The sequence below is a fragment of the Coccinella septempunctata genome, chromosome X, assembly GCF_907165205.1.
Source record: "Coccinella septempunctata chromosome X, icCocSept1.1, whole genome shotgun sequence".
Taxonomy (NCBI): domain Eukaryota; kingdom Metazoa; phylum Arthropoda; class Insecta; order Coleoptera; family Coccinellidae; genus Coccinella; species Coccinella septempunctata.
This window is the reverse complement of record NC_058198.1, coordinates 22,042,892-22,063,894: the sequence shown is the minus strand read 5'-3', so window position 1 is coordinate 22,063,894 and position 21,003 is coordinate 22,042,892. Positions and strand designations below refer to the sequence as shown.

The 21,003-nt window shown below is 38.2% G+C and overlaps 2 protein-coding genes across 2 annotated transcripts; both read left to right on the top strand.

Annotated features, from left to right (window-relative positions):
- The first annotated feature begins 203 nt into the window (after positions 1–203).
- Positions 204–1,388, top strand: LOC123322378. The gene has a single exon (XM_044910323.1). It carries the CDS (start codon positions 204–206, stop codon positions 1,386–1,388), a length of 1,185 nt encoding a protein of 394 aa, XP_044766258.1.
- A 13,529-nt stretch (positions 1,389–14,917) lies between these two features.
- Positions 14,918–18,541, top strand: LOC123322377 (zinc finger protein 64-like). Its single transcript, XM_044910322.1, has 3 exons — positions 14,918–14,982; positions 17,945–18,173; positions 18,224–18,541. The coding sequence occupies exons 1-3, from the start codon at positions 14,918–14,920 to the stop codon at positions 18,539–18,541; spliced, it is 612 nt and encodes a 203-aa protein (XP_044766257.1).
- Positions 18,542–21,003: the final 2,462 nt, after the last annotated feature.

Below are 21,003 nucleotides of genomic sequence, written 5' to 3'. Positions count from 1 at the left end.
ACTATTTAAGTGGATGAAATGTTATCGCTTCTCGGCCCTATGGCTAAGATCAAAGTGTAGCCAGCCACGTCGAGAAGACCCCTCTGAAGGCGCTTGACAGAGAGGTGAAGAGGGCTCTGAAATCCTGGCTCAATCTACCCCAGAGAGCCAGCCCCGAGCTGTTATACCTTCCTATGAAGAGAGGAGGTGCGGGAGTCCTGCCCATGGCTGACCTTGTGGAGGTGGCCACGATCGTCCAGGCCTACAAGATGCCGACCTGTCCGGATCCCCGTGTCCGCGGTATCGCTGACGGCCAATTGTGTGAGGTCGCCCGTCGACGGATAGGTCGCCCCCCGACGCCCGATGACCTGGCTCGCTACTTGTCGGGAGATCTGTGCGGAGAGTTCGGTAGGGACGGTGGCGACGTTTCGTCCCTCTGGACAAGAGTGCGGAACGCTACGCGGAGACTCGCGAATAGACTGCCCATTGAGTGGTCGGCCGCAAGCGGAACCCTGTGCGTGCGGTTGGGCCGAGATGACCCCGCGGGGGCTCACCCGATTGAGCCCACTGGCCGAAATCTTGAGTGGAAATTGAAGGATGCAATCCGCCATTTGTATGCATCCCTCCTGGTCCGAAAACCTGACCAAGGTAAAACCTTCAGGTGCTTCTCGGGGAGTGCGGCAAGTAGCCACTTCATGAGAAGCGGGTTCGCAACTCGCTTCTGTGATTGGAGATTCATTCACAGAGCCAGGCTGGGCTGTGTACCCTTGAATGCTACCCGGAGGTTTGGCGACGGAGACAAGCGATGCCGTCGATGTGGCGAGCACAATGAGACGCTGCCACACGTGGTCAACCACTGCAAGATCCATTCCGCGGCGTGGCAGAGGCGGCACAACGCCGTGCAGGACAGGCTGGTCAAGGCCATTCCGGCCAGGATGGGGGTGATCCACGTCAACAAGCGGGTTCCCGGTTCTGATTCCGCACTGAGACCGGATATCGTGGTGGTGGATGAGACCAAGAGCAGGCTCACGGTGGTCGACGTCGCGATCCCCTTTGAGGGAGGGCCTTTGGCGCTCGAGGGAGGGCCTTTGGCGCTCGAGAGAGCCATAGACGCGAAACTCGCGAAATATGCCGCCCTTGCTGAGGAGATGAGAGCGAAGGGGTGGGAGACCACGGTTGACGCCTTGATCGTGGGTGCCCTGGGATCGTGGGACCAGGCGAACGAACCGGTGTTAAAGAGGTGCGCGGTTTCGCCGCGTTACGCGACCTTGATGCGCCGCCTGATGTGCAGTGATACCATCAGGTGGTCCCGAGACATCTACGTGGAGCACGTTTCCGGTGTCAGGCAGTACAGCCAGCCTGGCATGTGCGGCACCGCCGATTCGACTCTATCTGCACCCGTATCGTGACTTTTTATATGTATGTATTTCTTTTTCTTACAACTTGTCAATATATAATAATCTGAGAAGCGATTGTATGTATGTACATGTGTTATATCTAAGACGTCCCCTATAGGCGAATCCAACTACTGATGAGGGCGCTGCGACTTGTCAACAAACATGGCGGAAAATGAGTAATCATCGTGAAAACTCTATTGTGAAAGCAATGTTATCGTAGATTTTATTCGATTATAGAGATGTTTGTGAAGGTAGTGAATAATTATGGGATTATTGATTGTGCTCGGGTTCCTCCAGAACTTTCCTGAACATGTTAGTGTCGTTTGATGAAGATTTTACAAGAACTTGTATCCAGAAGATTTCATTCTATCATCACACTCACATGAATTATGTAATTTGTGGAAATAAATGAATGTAAATATTTGAGATAATTTATTTGGATATTATGCAGTTCAAAATGTTATATTTTAATATTTGCTTCACTCTGTATTTAATGAAAGAGATTCACAAGTTCGTAACTCTATTTATTCAGCAACATTTATTTTATATTTTTATAATTGACAGATGTCAAAAAAGCAAACTTGATCTTTTTCTGAAAGCTGACCAAACTTCCTACTTGATTTATATTTTATCATTATCGAATCTAATTCAACACTCTCCCTTAATGACAAAGTACTCAAATATAAAATTATTGAAATAGAAACAAATTTCCTCAATTCATAATAATGGCGAATACAATCTTTCTCTTGAAGTAGTCAAACTTGGTACTCATCAGAGGTTTTGTCATGATATCAGCAACTTGTTCTTCTGTACTGCAATATTTTATTTGAAACCATCCTTCTTTGAATTGTTCACTAATGAAATGATAACGTACATCTATATGTTTACTATTGCGACTCATTTGACCAGATTTAATCAGTTTTATTGCGCTTTGATTATTGACATGCATTATGACTTGCATATCTGTGTTCAATAATTCTTCTATGACTGTTTTTAGATATTTGACTTCTTTGCAGCACTCTGCAGCAGCGATGTACTCCGCTTCTGTAGTTGATAAAGCCACAATACTCTGTTTTCTCGAGCACCATGATATTGGTCCACCAGCAAACATGATTACATATCCTGTTGTACTTTTTCTGTCTCTTTTATCACCAGCATAATCTGCATCGCAATAAGCTTGTATTTTTATATTGTCTTCTGTTCTTTCCGATGAGTAATGAATTGCTGTGTTAATAGTTCCTCTCAAATATCTCATTGTTCTTTTCACATTCTGAAAATCTTCATTGCTTGGATTTGCAGTAGCACGACTTTCATAATTTACTGCATAAGATATATCTGGTCTTGTTTTACATGTCAAATACAGCAAACTCCCTATTGCTTCATTGTATTGAAATTTATTTTCACAAGAACCTTCATCTTCTGCATGTCCTTGAACAACGAGAGGGGTTTTCATTGGTTTCGCTTTATCCATTCGGAATTTGTTCAAAATTTTCTTAGCATATTCAGCTTGACATAGTTGTATTCCATCTTCATTCTTCTTTATTTCCATGCCCAAATAATTTTTAAAATCTGTTATAACTATTTTAAATTCTTGACTCAATTTTTTTATAAAATTTTGTATTTCATCATTTTGACCAACCATCATTCCATCATCTACATGGATTGCCAAATATAGGTTATTATTTTTCTTCTTGAATAAGCACTGATCAGATTTCAACTGAATCATTCCTTCATTTTTTAGGAAAGAAGTTAACCTTTTGTTCCACTGTAATGGAGCTTGTTTCAATCCATAAAGTGCTTTATTAAGCAAACACACTTTCCCTGGCATATCATATCCTTCTGGAACTTTCATATAAACTTCATTGTCAATTTTTCCATTTAGAAATGCAGTTCTCACATCGAATGTCTGAATTTGAAGATTATTTTGAGCTGCAATTGCTAATAACAATCTTAGCGAACTACTTTCCACCACAGGACTGAAAATGTCTTTGAAATCCAATTTTGATTTTTGTTGACATCCTCTGACAACTAATCTTGCTTTATATCTTCCATCATCTTTGACTTTGAAAATCCATCTACTGGTTAAAATTTCTTTACCTTCTGCTTGATTTTCATCAACAAAATTCCATGTGTTATTCTCCTCAAGCGATTTTTTTTCATCATTTATTGCTTTCAACCACTTATCTTTATTTTCATCATTGATACAGTCCTGATATGTCAAAAAACTTTCTTCATCATCTGATTCCATCAAATAGTCATCATATTTTGTGGGTTTCTTTATGTTTCTTCTGTCTCTCAGTCTGCTATTACATTCATTTTGGTTGTAATGTTCATTCGCTTCATCATAATGGTTATTTTCATCCTGATGATCTTTTACTGTTTCATCTTGATTATCTTCAACTAGTTCTTCTTCTTGACTTACAGTATCTTGATTCTCATTTTCATCTTCTTGAAAATTTTTTTCATTTATTCTCACAAATATTTCATCATTGTCTTCTTCTTGAATAGGAGTTCCTGTAGTAATTACCACATCCCTGTGAATAGATATTCTTCTCGTTGCTGGATCCCACAATCGATAACCATTGTCGGCATATCCAACAAAAACGTATTTCTTACTTCTTTGGTCCAATTTCTTTAGAGGTCCTAGTACTTTTGCATAGGCAATATTACCAAAAATTCTGAGTCTCGACATATTAGGTTTCTTTCCATACCATTTTTCAGAAGGAAGAAAATTTGTTGTAGTTGTTGGACTACGGTTTATAAGATATGTTGCTGTGTACACTGCTTCTCCCCACATCTCTTTATCTAGTTGTGAGTCAAACAACAGGGCCCTCGCTTTGTTCATGATTGTCTGATGCATTCTTTCACACGTTCCGTTTAATTGTGGAGTATGAGGAATGGTAAAGTTTATCATGATTCCTTTCCGTCTTGTCCACTCCTTCAGGTCGTTACTTTTGAATTCACCACCATTATCACACCTTATTTTTGACACTTTTAGATTGAAATGTGTTTCTGCTCTATTAATATACTCCTTCAAATAGCTTTCTGCTTCATTCTTGTACTTCAGTAAATATACTGAAGTAAAATGAGTGAAGTCATCCACAACTGTCATAAAATAATGTTTATCATCATGAGTAGAAGGATCAATCGGACCACACAAATCTGTATGTATGATCTGTAACGGTCTTGTAGCTCTTTCCCTTATTTCTCGAAATGGTAGTCTATTTTGGCGAGAGGTCATACATATTTCACACACTTCTTTTATATTGTTGAATTCAGGAACGTCATCACATATTTTGGAGATTTTTTTAAGGTTGTCAAAACTAATATGTCCTAACTTCTTATGCCATTCCATTGTTATGTCAGACTGAGTCAGGAGAGCTTCTCGACATTTACTGAGACACACTTCATATAATCCATTTTCATTTTTCCATCCTTCCAGGACCACGTCATCGTTCTTGAGTATTTTCACTGTATACTCCGAGAAACATACTTCTCCACCATTGTTAGTTATGGCATTAACTGACATCAAGTTTTTACTTAATTCTGGCACCACAGACACATTTTTCAATTCAATTTTACTGGATTGATATTCACCAACAGCAATTGTATTCATGCATGCCCCCTTCTTGGCACTTTTTACCTTGTTTTTCTCCTTTTTAATATTGGTGAGCATAAATTGATCATTAACCATATGATTTGTACATCCACTATCAACAATGAATATATCATCTTTGTCCTCGTTTGTATATAATTATTCTTCTGGAGTATCTTCTTTGGTTACAGTCAACACTTCTGCAAGAAAACTGACTTTCTCACTTTTTTTATTTTTGAAACAGTCTTTTTCTTCATGATTGTCTTTTCTGCAAATATTACATTTGAACGTTTTACTTTGTTTAAGTTTTTCATCTCTGAAGTAGCAGTCTTTTTCTTCATGATTAGTTTTTCTGCAAATTCTGCATTTCAACATTCGGCATTTATTAGCCATATGTCCTATTTTATTACATTTGAAACATTTTCCTTGGAATTTTCCTGCAACAATGTTACTTCTTGAATTGTTCATGAAAGCCTTGAAAGCCACATTTTCTTTGTTTCCTTCTTTCAATTTCTCTTCTTCAGCTGTAAGACGTGCTTGAAGATTTTCTAAAGTTTTCTCTGAATCAGCTACAGAATCCCAAGCACTACTGAAATGTCTATATTCTTCAGGTAACACTGACATTATTTTTGCTATCAACATAATATCTTTGATTTCCTCATTCATACTTTTTAGTTTGTGAGAAATAGTAAGCAAACTACTTATATTACTAGCTACATTTTTGTTCTTCTCGAATTTGAACGTATGGAAATCTTGTAGGAGACTACACTTCTGTTGATTGGTGTTTCTTTTGTATATCTTGCTAAGATTTTCGAACATACTTTTAGAAGAATCACAAGTGAAAAGATGAGTCTTCACACTCTTGTCGACTGTTTTCAAGATGTAATTTTTGGCTTGAGCATCTCTAACCTTCCATTTCTTCAGTTTTTCTGGGTCATTTGGTTTTTCTTCTAATCCATCTACGATATCTTTTATGTTCTTTGCTTCAAACAGAATGTTAATTTCAAATTCCCACATTGAAAACGTCGATGAATCCTTGAGTTTTGTGATATTTGATATTTCATTAGAATCGTCATTGAAAGCCATAGTTTCACTTGTTTTACTGCCCACTGGTTTTTTTTTTTAATTATTATATGATACTGCGCACTTCTTCACTTTCCTTTTACGAAATTTGAGATTGTCCACTTATTATATTTCAATCACTGGTGCTTCTGGGCCCATAACCTGTTATATTTTAATATTTGCTTCACTCTGTATTTAATGAAAGAGATTCACAAGTTCGTAACTCTATTTATTCAGCAACATTTATTTTATATTTTTATTATTGACAGATGTCAAAAAAGCAAACTTGATCTTTTTCTGAAAGCTGACCAAACTTCCTACTTGATTTATATTTTATCATTATCGAATCTAATTCAACACAAAATGCCAACACAGAAATTATTTTCCAGCAATTACAACCAACTCAACAAGACCGCCTGAAAATTAATTCTACAGTTGTAATTTCATTAACGAAATTTGAAATTCTTGTCGAACGGTTTAATTATTGATCACTTTCAACTGCTTGCAAAATTCCAAGTCAAATCACTACTTTTCATTTGAAATGTTCCCAACATATCATCTCTTGAAGATTGGAAGTCCAGTAATGCATGTACAACTTCAGTTATTCAGAAATTTAATCTCATATACTTTCTTCTGCTCAGGTTTCTCGGCACTATTGAAATCATGGAAATGAAAATTCGCATTGCCTTTCTTAATCGTCCAACACTAGAAAATTCATCTAGAACAAAGATATCTCCTAACCTAAAATTATAGTGAAAATTGGTAAATAGTTTCTCAACTGAATGACACTGATATAAATACTCACTAAATTATTTTAATACCTATTTTTCTAGTCAGACATCCAAAAAATTTTGTGAATATAGTTCACTGGTAACCGAATATGTTATGAAAATATCTAACCCAAAGAAGTTAAACTCAAGATATTACTCACTTTCTAGGTTAGTGATTTGGCCGCTAGGCGGCGTTTAGATTTTTGGATTCGCCAATTGGGATATTGTAACTATTTTAATTATTTTACTGTCTCGATGTATGACATGGTTTTTGTAAAGACTATTTTCTGTTCTTATCAGCTTAATATCTGATACGCCCCGCATGCGGGGCCAGTATATTAAACAAGCCAGCCGGTTCCTACACTGAAGGAGAGAAGGAACGAGCCAGTCTTCTTCTCAAAACACACTTCCCAGGTAGTGAACCAATAGATAGTACTGAAACAGCAATGAAGTACACCAAGAACTCCGCAAGGAGGACTGGGACGTTGCTAAGAAAATATTTACAAGGCAACGACTTGAATGGGCCATAAGCACCTTTCAGCCGTATAAATCCCCAGGAGTGGATGGGGTGTTTCCGATACTCCTGCAGAAAGGAGTGGAGGAGATCCTCCCTCATCTATTGAATATCACAAGGAGCAGCTTGGCATTGGGTCAAATACCTAGAAGATGGAGAAGGGCAAGAGTCACCTTCATTCCAAAAATAGGGAAAAAGGACCGGACTGACCCTCGATCCTTTAGACCCATTTGCTTAACATCGTTTCTTCTAAAAACGATGGAGAAAGTAGTGGATAACTACATAAGAACGGAGTATTTGGAGAAAATACCACTTCACAATTGTCAGCATGCTTACAGGGCGGGACGTTCAACGGAAACCGCCCTGTATCAGTTGACTGAAGTCATCCAGAGAACAACAAAGAAATCGCCATGTGTGCCTTCCTGGATGTATCTGGGGCCTTTGACAACATAACACACGTGTCTGTCAGAGATGCACTTAAGAGGCGAGGAGTGAATGATACCATTTTAAAGTGGATGTATGAGGTGTTAACGACGAGAATAGCTGAGACATCGATGGGCGATGAAACCGTCTTTGTCAAAGCTACACAGGCTAACGGAGCTAGGCTTCGATTGTGTAGGCTATGCTGATGACATAGTCCTGATAATTAGAGGAAAATTCGAAGGCATTCTCTGCGACCTAATGCAGAAGGGCCTTAGAATTATTGAGCAGTGGTGCTTGTCTGTGGGGCTGAACGTTAACCCAACCAAGACCACAGTAGTTCCGTTCACGCGGAAGAGGAACCTTCCAGCCATAAAGACGTTAACATTAAACGGTAATATTTTGGAGTGGGGGTCTGAAGTCAAATACCTAGGAATAACCCTGGATAGCAAACTTCTGTGGAATAAGCATGTTGATAATGCTACTGGCAAAGCTACAAAGGCTCTGATGGCGTGCAGACATCTATGCGGCAGGAATTGGGGTTGTAACCCAAAAATACTGCGATGGATGTACGTCATGATTGTAAGACCTATAATCACATATGGGGCAGTAGCCTGGTTTGCTAAGGCAGGTCAGGTAAGTACGAGGAGAATGCTCGACAGAGTACAAAGGCTTGCCTGTGTGTGCATCACAGGAGCCATGAGGACGTGTCCAACTAGGGCGCTTGAGATCATCACAGACCTCACACCTCTACATCTAGTGATTGATAGGGTAGCTCATGAGGCCATCCTCAGATTATCTAAGGAAGGAACAGATAACGAGAGAATCAAGAGTCAGAGAGTTTGGTCCTCCCTGAACGACTACATCTCATCTGCAAACCTTCCTAGTGACTTAATGATCAAGAAAGTAAGCATTGAGAAAAATTTCAGTACAATGCTAAGTAAAAGAAGAGATTGGGAACGGGAGTACACCGCCTACAATCTTAAAGAAAATACATTAAAATGGTATACAGATGGTTCTAAAACCGCTACAGGAGCTGGCGCTGGGATTTATGGGGCAAGTACCAAGTGTGCACTATCGTTAGGCTCCTGTACAAGCGTCCTTCAAACGGAAATACTGGCAATCGAAAGATGCCTAGATGTAAATCTAGAAAGAAACTATCAGAAGTGTGATATAGCTATTCATACAGATCGTCAAGCTGCCGTAAAGGCACTGAGCTCCTATGTCATCGACTCAAAGCTGATTTGGGAGTGCCGGAATAAACTCAATGATGTAGGCAAGAAGAATAAGGTCTTTTTAATCTGGGTTCCCGGTCACTCGGGAATCGTAGGAAACGAGAAGGCCAATAAACTTGCCAGAGAGAGCGCACAAACGCCACTCACTGGCCCAGAACCCTTCTGTGGTATAGGAAAATGCACCTACAAGAAGGAGTTTATGGAGAAGGAGAAAGCCGAAAGGGAAAAACTCTGGCGGAATCTCCCAGGAATGGATCACGCCAAAAAGTTCCTTCGGAACTTTGAAACTGCTGGATCCAAAAAATATCTGGATCTCAGTAAGAACCAACTACACCTACTCACTGGCTTTCTCACAGGACATTGTCGCCTAAAGAAGCATCTGTTGAGAATGGGTTTGTCGGACACTGACGAGTGTAGATTCTGTGGGGAGGAGGAGGAAACTCCTATTCACCTGGTTACGGAATGCTTTGCCATTGCAAGCCAAAGGAAAGAGTGCTTTGGACGAGAAACTTGTAGGAGTGGGGAATTATCCTCGTTGAAGCCGTCCCAGATATTGGATTTCATCAGATCTCTGGATCTGGAAGGCGAGCTGTAGAGGGCGCAATGAAAACAGCTCTGTTAGGGGGCACAATAGACCTTAAGGTCGCAGTGAACTGTAACCCCTTCACACTATAAACTATAAAAAAGTGGATGAAAATTGTACTGTGGTAAACAGATTCCAGTGGATTTCCAGATATCGGATGAGGAGAACTGGTATTTCTACGCTGCCACTATTGAAAAGTTATACTTGGATGGAAAATCGTTTGAAGTATCCTGAGCAAAATGTTTAGATCTTACGAGTTAAGAAATATATTATTACATAAGTTTAGATATTTTTCAATGTTTATTTCCAAACATATATAACATCTTCAATAACAGAGTTTTATGCTGCTATATTAATAAGATTCACATTTCAAGAAAATTGTATAATACTGGTATATTCTTCAATCACTAAAAATATTCTTACATTGATCCCTTATTGGTATGAATACCTGCATGAACAGTGAACATTATTTGAATCTATCATGAAAAATTAAATGTTAATTTTCTGCATTCCATGAAATATGGAAAGCCCTCTCCTTATGTTTATGTCAGAACTATTTTTTAATGGTTTTGCCAATAATATATTTACTCAAATGGAAAAATAAGTCTAGCTAGGTATAACGATATACTTTTATATGCCTCAAATTATAATTGAAACATTTCAGTTTAGATATTGTAATGAAATTTTCCAGTATTTGGTGAGTTATTGAACCATAGTATAAAAGATATCGGTTATGAATTCCAAAATAACTCGAATAACGAATTGATATTTTATAATTTTTATGAATATGCCTCTATGATTTAAAGCACGACAAATAAGAATAGATAACTGGAGGGGTAGGATTCGAACCCACTTCTCTCTGATTATAATAATTAATGCAATCAATAACAACTAAGCCACAATATATAGGTGTTATTTGCTGATCGATTTCTTATATTCACACATAATTTAGAGAAGATGAAGGATGAATAATTATGATTTACCGTTTACCGCTCATCTATGCTGGGGAGGTGAATAATTAATTTGAAATACCCCGCAAAATCATATTTTTGCTAATAAAGGCAAAGAATTTTTGGTTTGTAGGGCTGGGTGGGAATAAAACGACAATGCTTTTCAATTGGCCGACGTTTCGAGTAACTTTTACTCTTTTCAAGGCAAATAGATAAGATTGTAATACACCCTTCACAGGGAGATTGTTATGAAATAAAAATTCTTTTGTATAACATTTACTATCATCCCGAAATGAAAATTTATGCACAGGAAAACTCTTCTCAAATAGTTATCTCGCAATCCTAATAATCCATGGATTATGAGTTATATAAATAACTTAAATTTGCCAGTGGTATTACTCTTTACGAGAAAAAATTGAGAATCAATAAAATAAATGATGTTTTCGAGATGCATGTGACAGAATAAATATAAATACTTGATTTCATAAACATTTACAGTGCGTAAAATGAAAATTAAACGTAAAACTAGGCCCTGGAAGAAAGTGAAAGGCAAAAAGAAAGCCGCAAAAAGGAGATAAAAGGTAGGTTCCATTTTGATTATTCTCTATAACTGATTTCGTAAAAAAGTTTGTAATTATATTTAAGCTTCAGATGTTCAATTTTTATTTCTAAATTGGTATTCCAGATGTTCTAATGTCCAAAAGTCAATCTGAGACTTCATATATTGATGAAATTCAATTGACACATCAACCTGATAATAGCATAATGAATGATTCTGTAGGGTAGACCGAGGTCGAAAGTAACAGGGGGCGAAAGTAACACAACGATTTTGTTGTAACATGTTACAACCGACCCCGGTCAATGAAATTCACTATATTCTTATTTTTGAACAAGTTTTCTTATTCCAGAATGTCTCGTACGAAAACTAGAAAAACAGATAGAGGCACCAAAGATATATCTATATATGAGCAAGCATACGAGGAAATTAATAATGGAAATTTATCAATACGTGCTGCTTCGAAAAAATATGGTTTATGCCAGGTATACTTGTTCAGATTCAATAAGAAGAAAAAGGAAATAACAACAAGGAGGAACAAATTCTTCGGTAAATATCGGATATAGAGCCTGGAACAAGGTTTTTACAGAAGATCAAGAGCAAATAATCGAAGACTATATAATTGAGGCAGCCAATATCTACTACGGCTTTTCACCGAAGGAAATGAGGAGGTTCTCATATGAATTGGCAAAAAAATATCAACTGTCAATTCCACCTCAGTGGGAAGATATCCAGATGGCTACTGAAGACTGGTTCAGCCGATTTATGAAGAGGCACCCAAGGCTATCCCTAAGAAGTGCACAACCGACTAGTCTATCTCGTGCCACAAGTTTCAACAAAACCAACGTGAATTTATTCTTCGATAATCTGCAGAAAGTAATGGATCGACACAAATTTGAAGCCAAGGACATCTATAATATTGATAAGACAGGCATTACAACGGTGCAAAAGCCTAATAGAATTGTAACCAAACGGGGAACAAGACAAGTTGGAGCTTTGACTTCGGCTGAAAGGGGTAGCTTGGTCACTGTTTCTTGTGCAATGAATGCTGTTGGTAATTTTGTTCCACCAATGTTCGTATTTCCAAGGCTTCGCTACCAAGAACATTTTGTCCGAGATGGTCCAATCAAGAAGCAGTCAACGGACTCAACCACCAGGGACTTTGGAATACATCCACTGAACCCACATCAAGAAGCAGTCAACGGACTCAACCACAAGGGACTTTGGAATACATCCACTGAACCCACATCAAGAATCAGTCTACGGACTTACACCCCCTTGACTCAACCACCAGGGACTTTGGAATACATCCACTGGACCAACATCAAGGAGCAGTCAACGGACGTATAACCCTTCGACTCAACCACCAGGGAAACACCCAGTGTATCCACGATCCACAAGAAATAAACCACCCACATAATATCCAGCCACTGAATCCACCAGCCAGCAGCACAAAGATAAAAAAAATGGAAAACCTCATCGCCGAGCAACTCAAAACGGCCGAAACCATAAAAAGGGCTCACACCAATATCAAAAAAGATTCACCATCGAGAAAAAACGAAGAAAACTGCGACAGGAAGATGGCACAATTGGATGAAGAATGGGACAACTTTGAACGAGTTTGACGAAATTCATCAAAAATTGCTAAATATTATGGAGTACTGCAGGGGACTCCTGAAACCAGAAAATCGCAGATCCAGCGCATCTCTGGAAGCAGAGGAACTGCAGGAGAGTGAAAAAGCCGTTCTCAAGCTCACACAGCAGCCATATTTTCAAAATGACATTGAGCTGATCATCAAAACAAGAAAGGTGAAGAAGTCCAGCCACCTGAAAAGTCTTAACCCATATATAGATCACGAAGGCTTACTCAGAGTAGATGGGAGAATACATAACGCACCCCTGGAATATAGCCAAAGACATCCAATTATACTACTCACAATGAACGACATTACTAATCTCATAATAAGAAACACTCACTTCGGATGGATTATTAGCGAAACCACATCATCGAGTCCACAACTTCATGTAGCAAGCTTGATCACGAATTTGAGTGAGAATTCACAACTCACAAAATTCTGGAACATCGAAGAAGCAGAAAATTCCGAGGAAACAACAAACGGCGATACTTTCGTCGAAGAATTTTACTCCAACACCTTTCGACGGGACGAGTACGGTTATACTGTGAAACTTCCATTCAAGAAAAGTACAACTCAGCTAGGAGAATCAAAGCAGAGGACACTGGCACGACTATTTCAATTGGAAAACAAGCTGGATAAAAATAAAAAGCTCAGCACTATGTATAAAGAATTCATGCAGGAATACATTGCGCTAGGTCATATGAAAATTGCTAGCTCAAATAATTCAGCGAAGAGGTATATTATATTCCACATCAATCTGTATTGAAAGAAGAACGTGATACGACAAAGCTAATAGTCGTATTCGATGCAAGCGCAAAGACAAGTACCGGACTCAGCCTAAACGACATTCTTCACACAGGACCTAAACTACAGCAAGATCTCATAGATATTCTGATAAGATGGCGAAAGCACAAAATAGCCGTAACAGCTGACATCAAGAAAATGTATAGGCAGGTGAAATTGGACAGAGAAAACCAGCCATTACACTCTATACTCTGGAGTAACACCAAAGATGAGCCAATTCAAACCTACGAATTAACCACTGTAACCTACGGTACAGCACCAGCAGCTTACCTGGCCATAAGAACAATGAGACAACTAGTTATAGATGAAAAGAAAAACCACCCCCTTGCGGCTGAAATAGTGCTACGGGATTTCTACGTGGACGATCTTCTGAGTGGCGCAGACACTATTGAAGAAGCACGACATATACAAAAGGAAGTAACTGTCCTACTCAAAAAGGGAGGATTCAATATAAGAAAGTAGAAATATAACGTACTGACCGAAAGCAAATCCACCGTCACGCTGGATGACAAAAATGGACCAACCAAGACGCTCGGTATAACATGGACTCCCAGAGAAGATAATATTCAGTACCTAATAAAACGAAACTCCGAACATCGGTTAACAAAAAGAACAATCTTATCAGAAATCGCCACAATCTTCGATCCTCTTGGATTATTATCTCCAGTCATTATTCAGGCGAAACTGTTAATGCAAGAAATATGGAAAACCAACACATCTTGGGATGAAGCACCACCAGAGCACATCAGGAACACCTGGAAAAACTTCAGAAACGAGCTTCCAAAACTAGAAGAAATTCAAGTTCAACGCTGGATTCACCTACGGCAAGGTCAACCCTTGAAAATTCATGGATTCTCAGATGCATCCCTGAAAGCATATGGCGATGTAGTATACATAAAAACAACAGACACAAACGGGAACACCCACGTGGGACTCCCCGCTTCCAAATCAAAAGTATCACCACTAAAAAATACAAAGACAATCCCGCAGTTAGAACTCTGCGCAGACCTTCTTCTAGCCCAACTCATCAAACGCTGCATTACGGCCCTGAATCACAAAAATTCAAAAATATTCACCTGGTCCGACTCTCAAGTTGTAATATCATGGATAAACGCTGACGCTGGAAAGTGGAAAATGTTTGTCGCAAACAGAGTTCGAGAAATCCCTAACCTGCTAGGTCAAGGTCACTGGTACTACTACCGTTGGAAACAATATCACTTGCATTCAGCGATAAAAACCAGCACGAACATCGTAATAATCATTGTCATTGTTTTACTTATTGTTTACTTTTTAAAATACAGGAAACAACAACAAGCACCGACTGATGCACACGCGAGCAATAGACCAGTTCATCCTGAGGAGATCGAGCTGCAGCCAATATACAATGACTCCAGACCAGGCAGCCAGCTCCAGGGATGACAACCACCAGCAAAGACATCAAGACCCCAACCACCATGGCCGCCGGGAATATGTACGAAACGTACAACAAATATCCAAAATTAGATATATCAAAAATTCATAAACTCAATTCAACCAAATATTTCCATTTGAAATTATTCAGATCATTCTCTCTTTCATAATTGTTATTTCCTGTGTAAGTAGGCCAGGTGAGACAAAGGATTCCAATAGTTTGTTTTAATATCTAACATTCCTAAATCCAACTGCAGCAATTTTGCAAGTAAAGAAAAATGTACTGAATATGCAAAATGTAAGTCGATTTCGATTATGTGGTCTTGACGTCATTGTACAATTTGACTATATATAGTTTGTTAGATTAGGAAATAAACGTTCATTAACAAGTGATCCGCATTATCAATCTCAATCCACGAGTCCCTAAGTTTTCACCAACCCAGAACTCTTAGAGCTTGAGGTACAATTGAGATACCACCCCAACAGCATGGATTGTAAGAAATGGTCACATGAAGAATGCACAAATCAAGATAGCATGTATATTTGCCCCCATTGTGATGATTCAGACTGATTCAAGCTAACATATTACCACGCTGTACACTGTTACAATCGACCCCACCTAGTGTTACAATCGTTGCTGGTCTGGGGGCTGTTGTAACACTTTGAACACATTTAGTTTTTCATTAATATTTTCAGTTCTATAATATAATCAGGAAAAAATGTTACATTTTTATCAAGCCAAATATATGTATACGATAATTCTCTAGAAAAAGTTTTTCATTTATTGCTTTAGTCTTCTAGTAACTCCAATTAGAACTCAACTTGTTACTTTCGACCCCGGTCTACCCTACATATATCTCATAATTTTTCCATCGTGAGAAGCACTTGAAATCAGGATAATGAACTCTACAGCGCGATCTCAAGAAACCACTCGATTGCTGTTGTTTTTTTAGCGTACAATAAATGGAATTAGAATTCAGTCATCGTAGACAGTATTTTGGACTATGGCGATCATTTATATAAAAAATCTAATAGCACCTATTGTCATAATCGACCAGTATGGCATCATTAAAATTTCAGTTTTCACGCTGCATCCCAAATTGTTCGAACAAGAATTACACGGGGTCAAAACGAACAAGCACTTTTTTCGACCTCCAAGTACAATGTCAGAATGGGATAATGCAGTCAACTCAGTTATTCATTCGAATTAATTTTTTAATAAAAATGGTGGGATTTATGAGAACCATTTCAGCCTAAAAAATTAGGCTAAATCAAGACTTCTACCTTTAGCTCTACCGGATTTTTGAATTTTTACACTGCATTCAAATCGAAGGAGGTTTGAAATCATCTGGTGCTTGGTGAAGATTGAATTTTCCAAATTTAGACAATAATAGTCAGCTGAGTACTAATTCAACATGATCAAATTCACCAAATGCAGTGACTTTTTCAAAAAGAGCAATACGCCCCCTGGTGTCGATTTTCGTAACAAGTTAGTTAAGATCTACTGCCGATGAGGGCGCTTCAATCACGCTTAATTTATTTTACCACTGAGTCGGCACTCTTTTCCTTCTTGCTCTATGCTATTCAGTATTCACTTAACAGACATTCACTCGATGTCTACGAGAGAGTCTACATTGTAAGAAATTCCATTATTCCAAAATTAACACACATAGAGGATGCCCTCTGCTATCCATTACTTTTTCCCCACGGAGAATTAGGTTGGTCAACAGATATGTTTAGATCGTGTGGTAGAAAACGGATCACGAAAAGAGAGTTTGAATCCTTTAATGAGTCGCTTCAATCAATTCCATCTGATTATTCTTCGTGGTCGACTAACGCAACAGTACATCGTTGACAAATACGTGGAATTGGAAGGTGATAGGTTGCATTATTTGCGCACTCACCAGGTAAATCTACGCGCGGATAGCTACGTTGGAAAAGTTGTTATTTTGCCGGAAGTCCAAGATTTATGCAACAGAACTACCAAGATGCAATGGCAATCGTAGCTAAATTCGGAAGACCATCGTTATTCGTAACTTTCACCTGCAATCCACATTGGCGCGAAATTACCGATAATTTAGGAAGTAAACTTTTGAACGCGCAAGATAGACCGGCTTTGATAGCGCAAGTTTTTTGATTTGAAGAGGAGAACTTTTCGTGGACGTCCTAATAAATAAAATTTTCCGAACACTTATAGCATACGCGGATTACCTCATTTACAATGCTTGCTTACTTTGGCGGATGAGGATAAACTACGGGAACCCAAGATGTGGACAAGCATATAGATGCTGAGCTACCTTGCGAAAATACTCGCCTTTACGATATAATTTTGACCTCGATGATTCATGGACCTTGCGGCGATGGTTATCCAAATTCACCCTGTATGGAAGATGGAGTTTGCTCCAAGCGCTATCCTAAATCATTTTTCGGAAAAAACATTGATAAATCAGGGTACGCCGATGTACAGAAGGGGGTATGATGGTCGTACTGCGACATTGATGAGAAATAATATTTCATACCAGGTGGATAATAGGGACGTAGTCCCGTACAATCCCTACTTGAGTATAAGGCGGCCAGATCTGGTTGGTGACTATCCATGCCCTGATTGTGGAAGGATCTGCAGGTCACGGTTGGGTCTCTTCAGTCACAGGAGGGCACACAGTCGTAACTAGCCCTAAGAAATTACAAGTCTGTTTGCAATTTTTTTTTTCTTCTTTTTGTAGATTTATTCCCGGTAACGGGATACAGCAATGAATGAATGAATGGATAAAGTATAAATGTCACAATAATGTTGAAGTAATCATCAGCATCAGTTGGAGCAGTTAACTATGTCTTTAAATATATTCATAAGGGACCAGATGCCGCGGTTCTGCAAGTTAGGGACGAGTTCGTTTTTTTTTTTTCATTTTGGAAACCGAAGCCATTATAAATTGTTTAATCGGGCAACTAAACTCTTGTGATACACGCTGCTGGGTATTTTGACTTATTATAGGTACTCAATATAATTAAAACCGTTTGTTTTTTTTTTTCAGTACTGGGGGTCTGGAAAAGTCCGATTACGATGAACAGTATTCTAATGAAGAATGTGAAATAAAAATCGAAGAGGAAGACATCTACAAGCGAATCACTAAAAGAGAAGCAGACGAGAACAATATTAATTTCGATGGCCAATCAACGAAAATTTTGATGAGGCAGTATAGTGATTCAGCCAACGTTGATGAGCAACTGAAATTGAAGGAGCGTAAATGTGATTTCACTACTGTAGAGAATTCTTCCCTAAAAATTCACATTTGAATTCGAGGGAAAACCAGTGTCTCCTATGCGATTATGCCGCGAAACGAAGAGGTTACTTGAAGGTTCATATTGAAAATGTTCATATGAATCTAAAAAAAGACCAGTGCGCTATGTGCGATTATAAAACATGCGTCAAAAACAGCTTGAAAATGCACATAAGCTCCGTGCATTTGCAGCTCAAACAATTCAAGTGCGATTCGTGTGAGTATATCGCAAAACGGAAATGCACCCTTAGAGACCACGTGGAAGCAGTGCACTTGAACTTGAAAAATCATAGGTGTGAGAAATGTCCATACTCTACGCAACGAAAAACAACGTTGAATGATCACATATGAATCAGTGCAATAGAGTCAAAAACCATAATAATAGATTGCTTGATTTGGTTGTCGTAAGTTCGGAAGCCACCTGTGAAGTACAACTCGATGATGATCCACTGGTGCCGATTGATCTACATCATCCGGGTCTTAAGCCTAGTTCTCAGAGCTTCGTAGTGTCGCCAGCGACAATCCCCACTCCTTCCTACATTCTCACATGACGTGTTGTGTTCTCCGCTGTCATAAACAGCTGATTGTCAAATACGATTGAAAAATTCTATTCTATTTTGAATTTACATTACATATATCTTTTCAAAAATGAATTTTCCAGTTGCTCACACCATAATGTCCGAAGTAAACATGGTGTTCGAACTAAAATTGTGGTTAAATTGTGTAAAATTTACATTAGTACAGAGGCCATGAAAGTATTCAATAACTTGGGCAAGTCAAGCAGTATTTTGGGAGGAAATGAAGAATTATGCCATCCTCTTGCATATTTTGGCCGAAGAAATAGAGAAAGTATAAGATAAGAAGTTTTACTCAAATGACTCGAGACAAGAGACGAATAAAATTATTGGATGCTATTGAAAGAGCTATTCAAATATATGGGTTATATTCTATCCTCATTATATTTATGCTGTATATTTTTTTACTGGATATAATTTTATACTGTTCCTATTTTTGAACCAATTATATTTTCATATTGTTTCTGTTTTATATTTATAGTAAATATACCTTTTGTATAGAACAGTGCATCTATTCGAGATTATTTAATACAACCACATTACATCATATTATGTATATACATTTTAAAAAACTATTCGATCCATGTGTAAATTGCTTGTACAAGCGCTGCTGAACGAATGGTCAGGAACAATGGTCAGCCCAACACTTTCCGCATGGATCGGATCCAATATATTTCACAATCCTCATAGCAGCATTTTATCATAAAATGGTCATTATTCCCTTCTTTACATGTACACCTATTCATCTGTACTGACCCTTTTGTGAAAAACTTCTCACAGAATATTTTGTTTCAAACAGCAAAACCCAGATATAATGCAAGCATTTGTCGGCTGATAAGCGCTTAAATGCTTTCATTTGCTGATGTGTTTAAAAACTGGTTGTGAAAACTAGAAAAACCACAACATCATCAGGACTGTAACCTCGTATATCTCTTGCTCAAATGGCATATGGATCAAAACCTCCAATCTTGTTTATTTTGTGGGAGTAACGTTCAGCTACTTTTTGATTTGTTTTGGGAATTTCAATGAAATAGGCACTTTTTGTATTCACTGAAAGAAAATTGGAATTTAATTCAGGAAATCTTGACATATTTCTCATTTCAAAACGTGAAATTGGCTTACTTTTCATATATCTATTACGGATTGGCCAAATGAATATTCATGGAGTATATAGCAATGAACTCCCATGGTTAATTAGGAAGTTAAATACCTATCTGCCGCAGTGGTCTAGTGAATCCACCTTCTTCTCCTTATTTTATTTCGCCTTTCGCCACGAATATAAAGCTGTATACTTGTAGAAAAACTCCATTCTGAAATAAACAATAAATATGAAATGAAAGAATATTTTCTTTTTCCGTGATAATTATCATTGGTGTTTCATATATTTACCTGAACTTAGATGGAAAATATACCATGATTAAAAAATACTGAAAAGAATATCTAAAATCAAAAACAACGTGTTTTTGGGGCTGACAGATAGGTTATATTTACTTGTGATTGTCGCAGAAATTCGAGGTGTAGTTGGAATATTTCAACTACAAAAGGGGCGTGTCGCGACACTTCTCGACAGCCAGAAATGAAAAGGAAGGGGTCAGGGGAAGTTTTGTTTACATGCTCTGATTGGCTGGAGAACTGTCGCTGGCGACACTACGAAGCTCTGAGAACTAGGCTTTATTGTGCGCGTTTCACCTTTTCTATCTATTATAGAGAATTTTTCTTCTCGTGTGAAACGTTATGACTTTAAAAAAATGGATTCCCACAAATTTTGTTTGCTTCTTGGTGAAATTGATTGACATCGACACATGGGTAATGTTAAAAATGTTAATGATGCTAGTACTATTTTCAACAATGTTATTCAGAATGTTATATTGAAATGTGTTCCCTTAAAGAGCTGCTGCTCTCGTAAGTTTCCGGTATGGTATTCTAAAGACTCGATTCAAAAAATCAGAATTAAAAATCATTATTTGAAAATGTATAGAAAACATAAATTACTATTTTATCTTGGACGTTTAAAATGTTTGAGGCGTTCAGTCAAGAGTACTATACAGTCCTCCTATAGAGAATATATACAGAGGTCTGAAACTAATCTAAAAAGTGATCCCCGTAATTTTTGGACTTATGTGAATTCTAAGAGAAACAGGTCCCGGATACCTGGTCGAATGGAGTTTGGTGATGAAACTTTGTCAACTCCTGAGGCAATCGTCAATGCATTTGCGATAAATTTTAAAAGCGTATATA

Coding starts and splice junctions, on each gene's coding strand:
- LOC123322378 (XM_044910323.1), top strand. CDS start 204: ATGGCTGACCTTGTGGAGGTGGCCACGATCGTCCAGGCCTACAAGATG.
- LOC123322377 (XM_044910322.1), top strand. CDS start 14,918: ATGACAACCACCAGCAAAGACATCAAGACCCCAACCACCATGGCCGCC. Junction 14,983..17,944: donor GCCGGGAATATGTACGAAAC/GTACAACAAATA, acceptor TTTTTTTTTCAG/TACTGGGGGTCTGGAAAAGT. Junction 18,174..18,223: donor GTAAATGTGATTTCACTACT/GTAGAGAATTCT, acceptor AGGGAAAACCAG/TGTCTCCTATGCGATTATGC.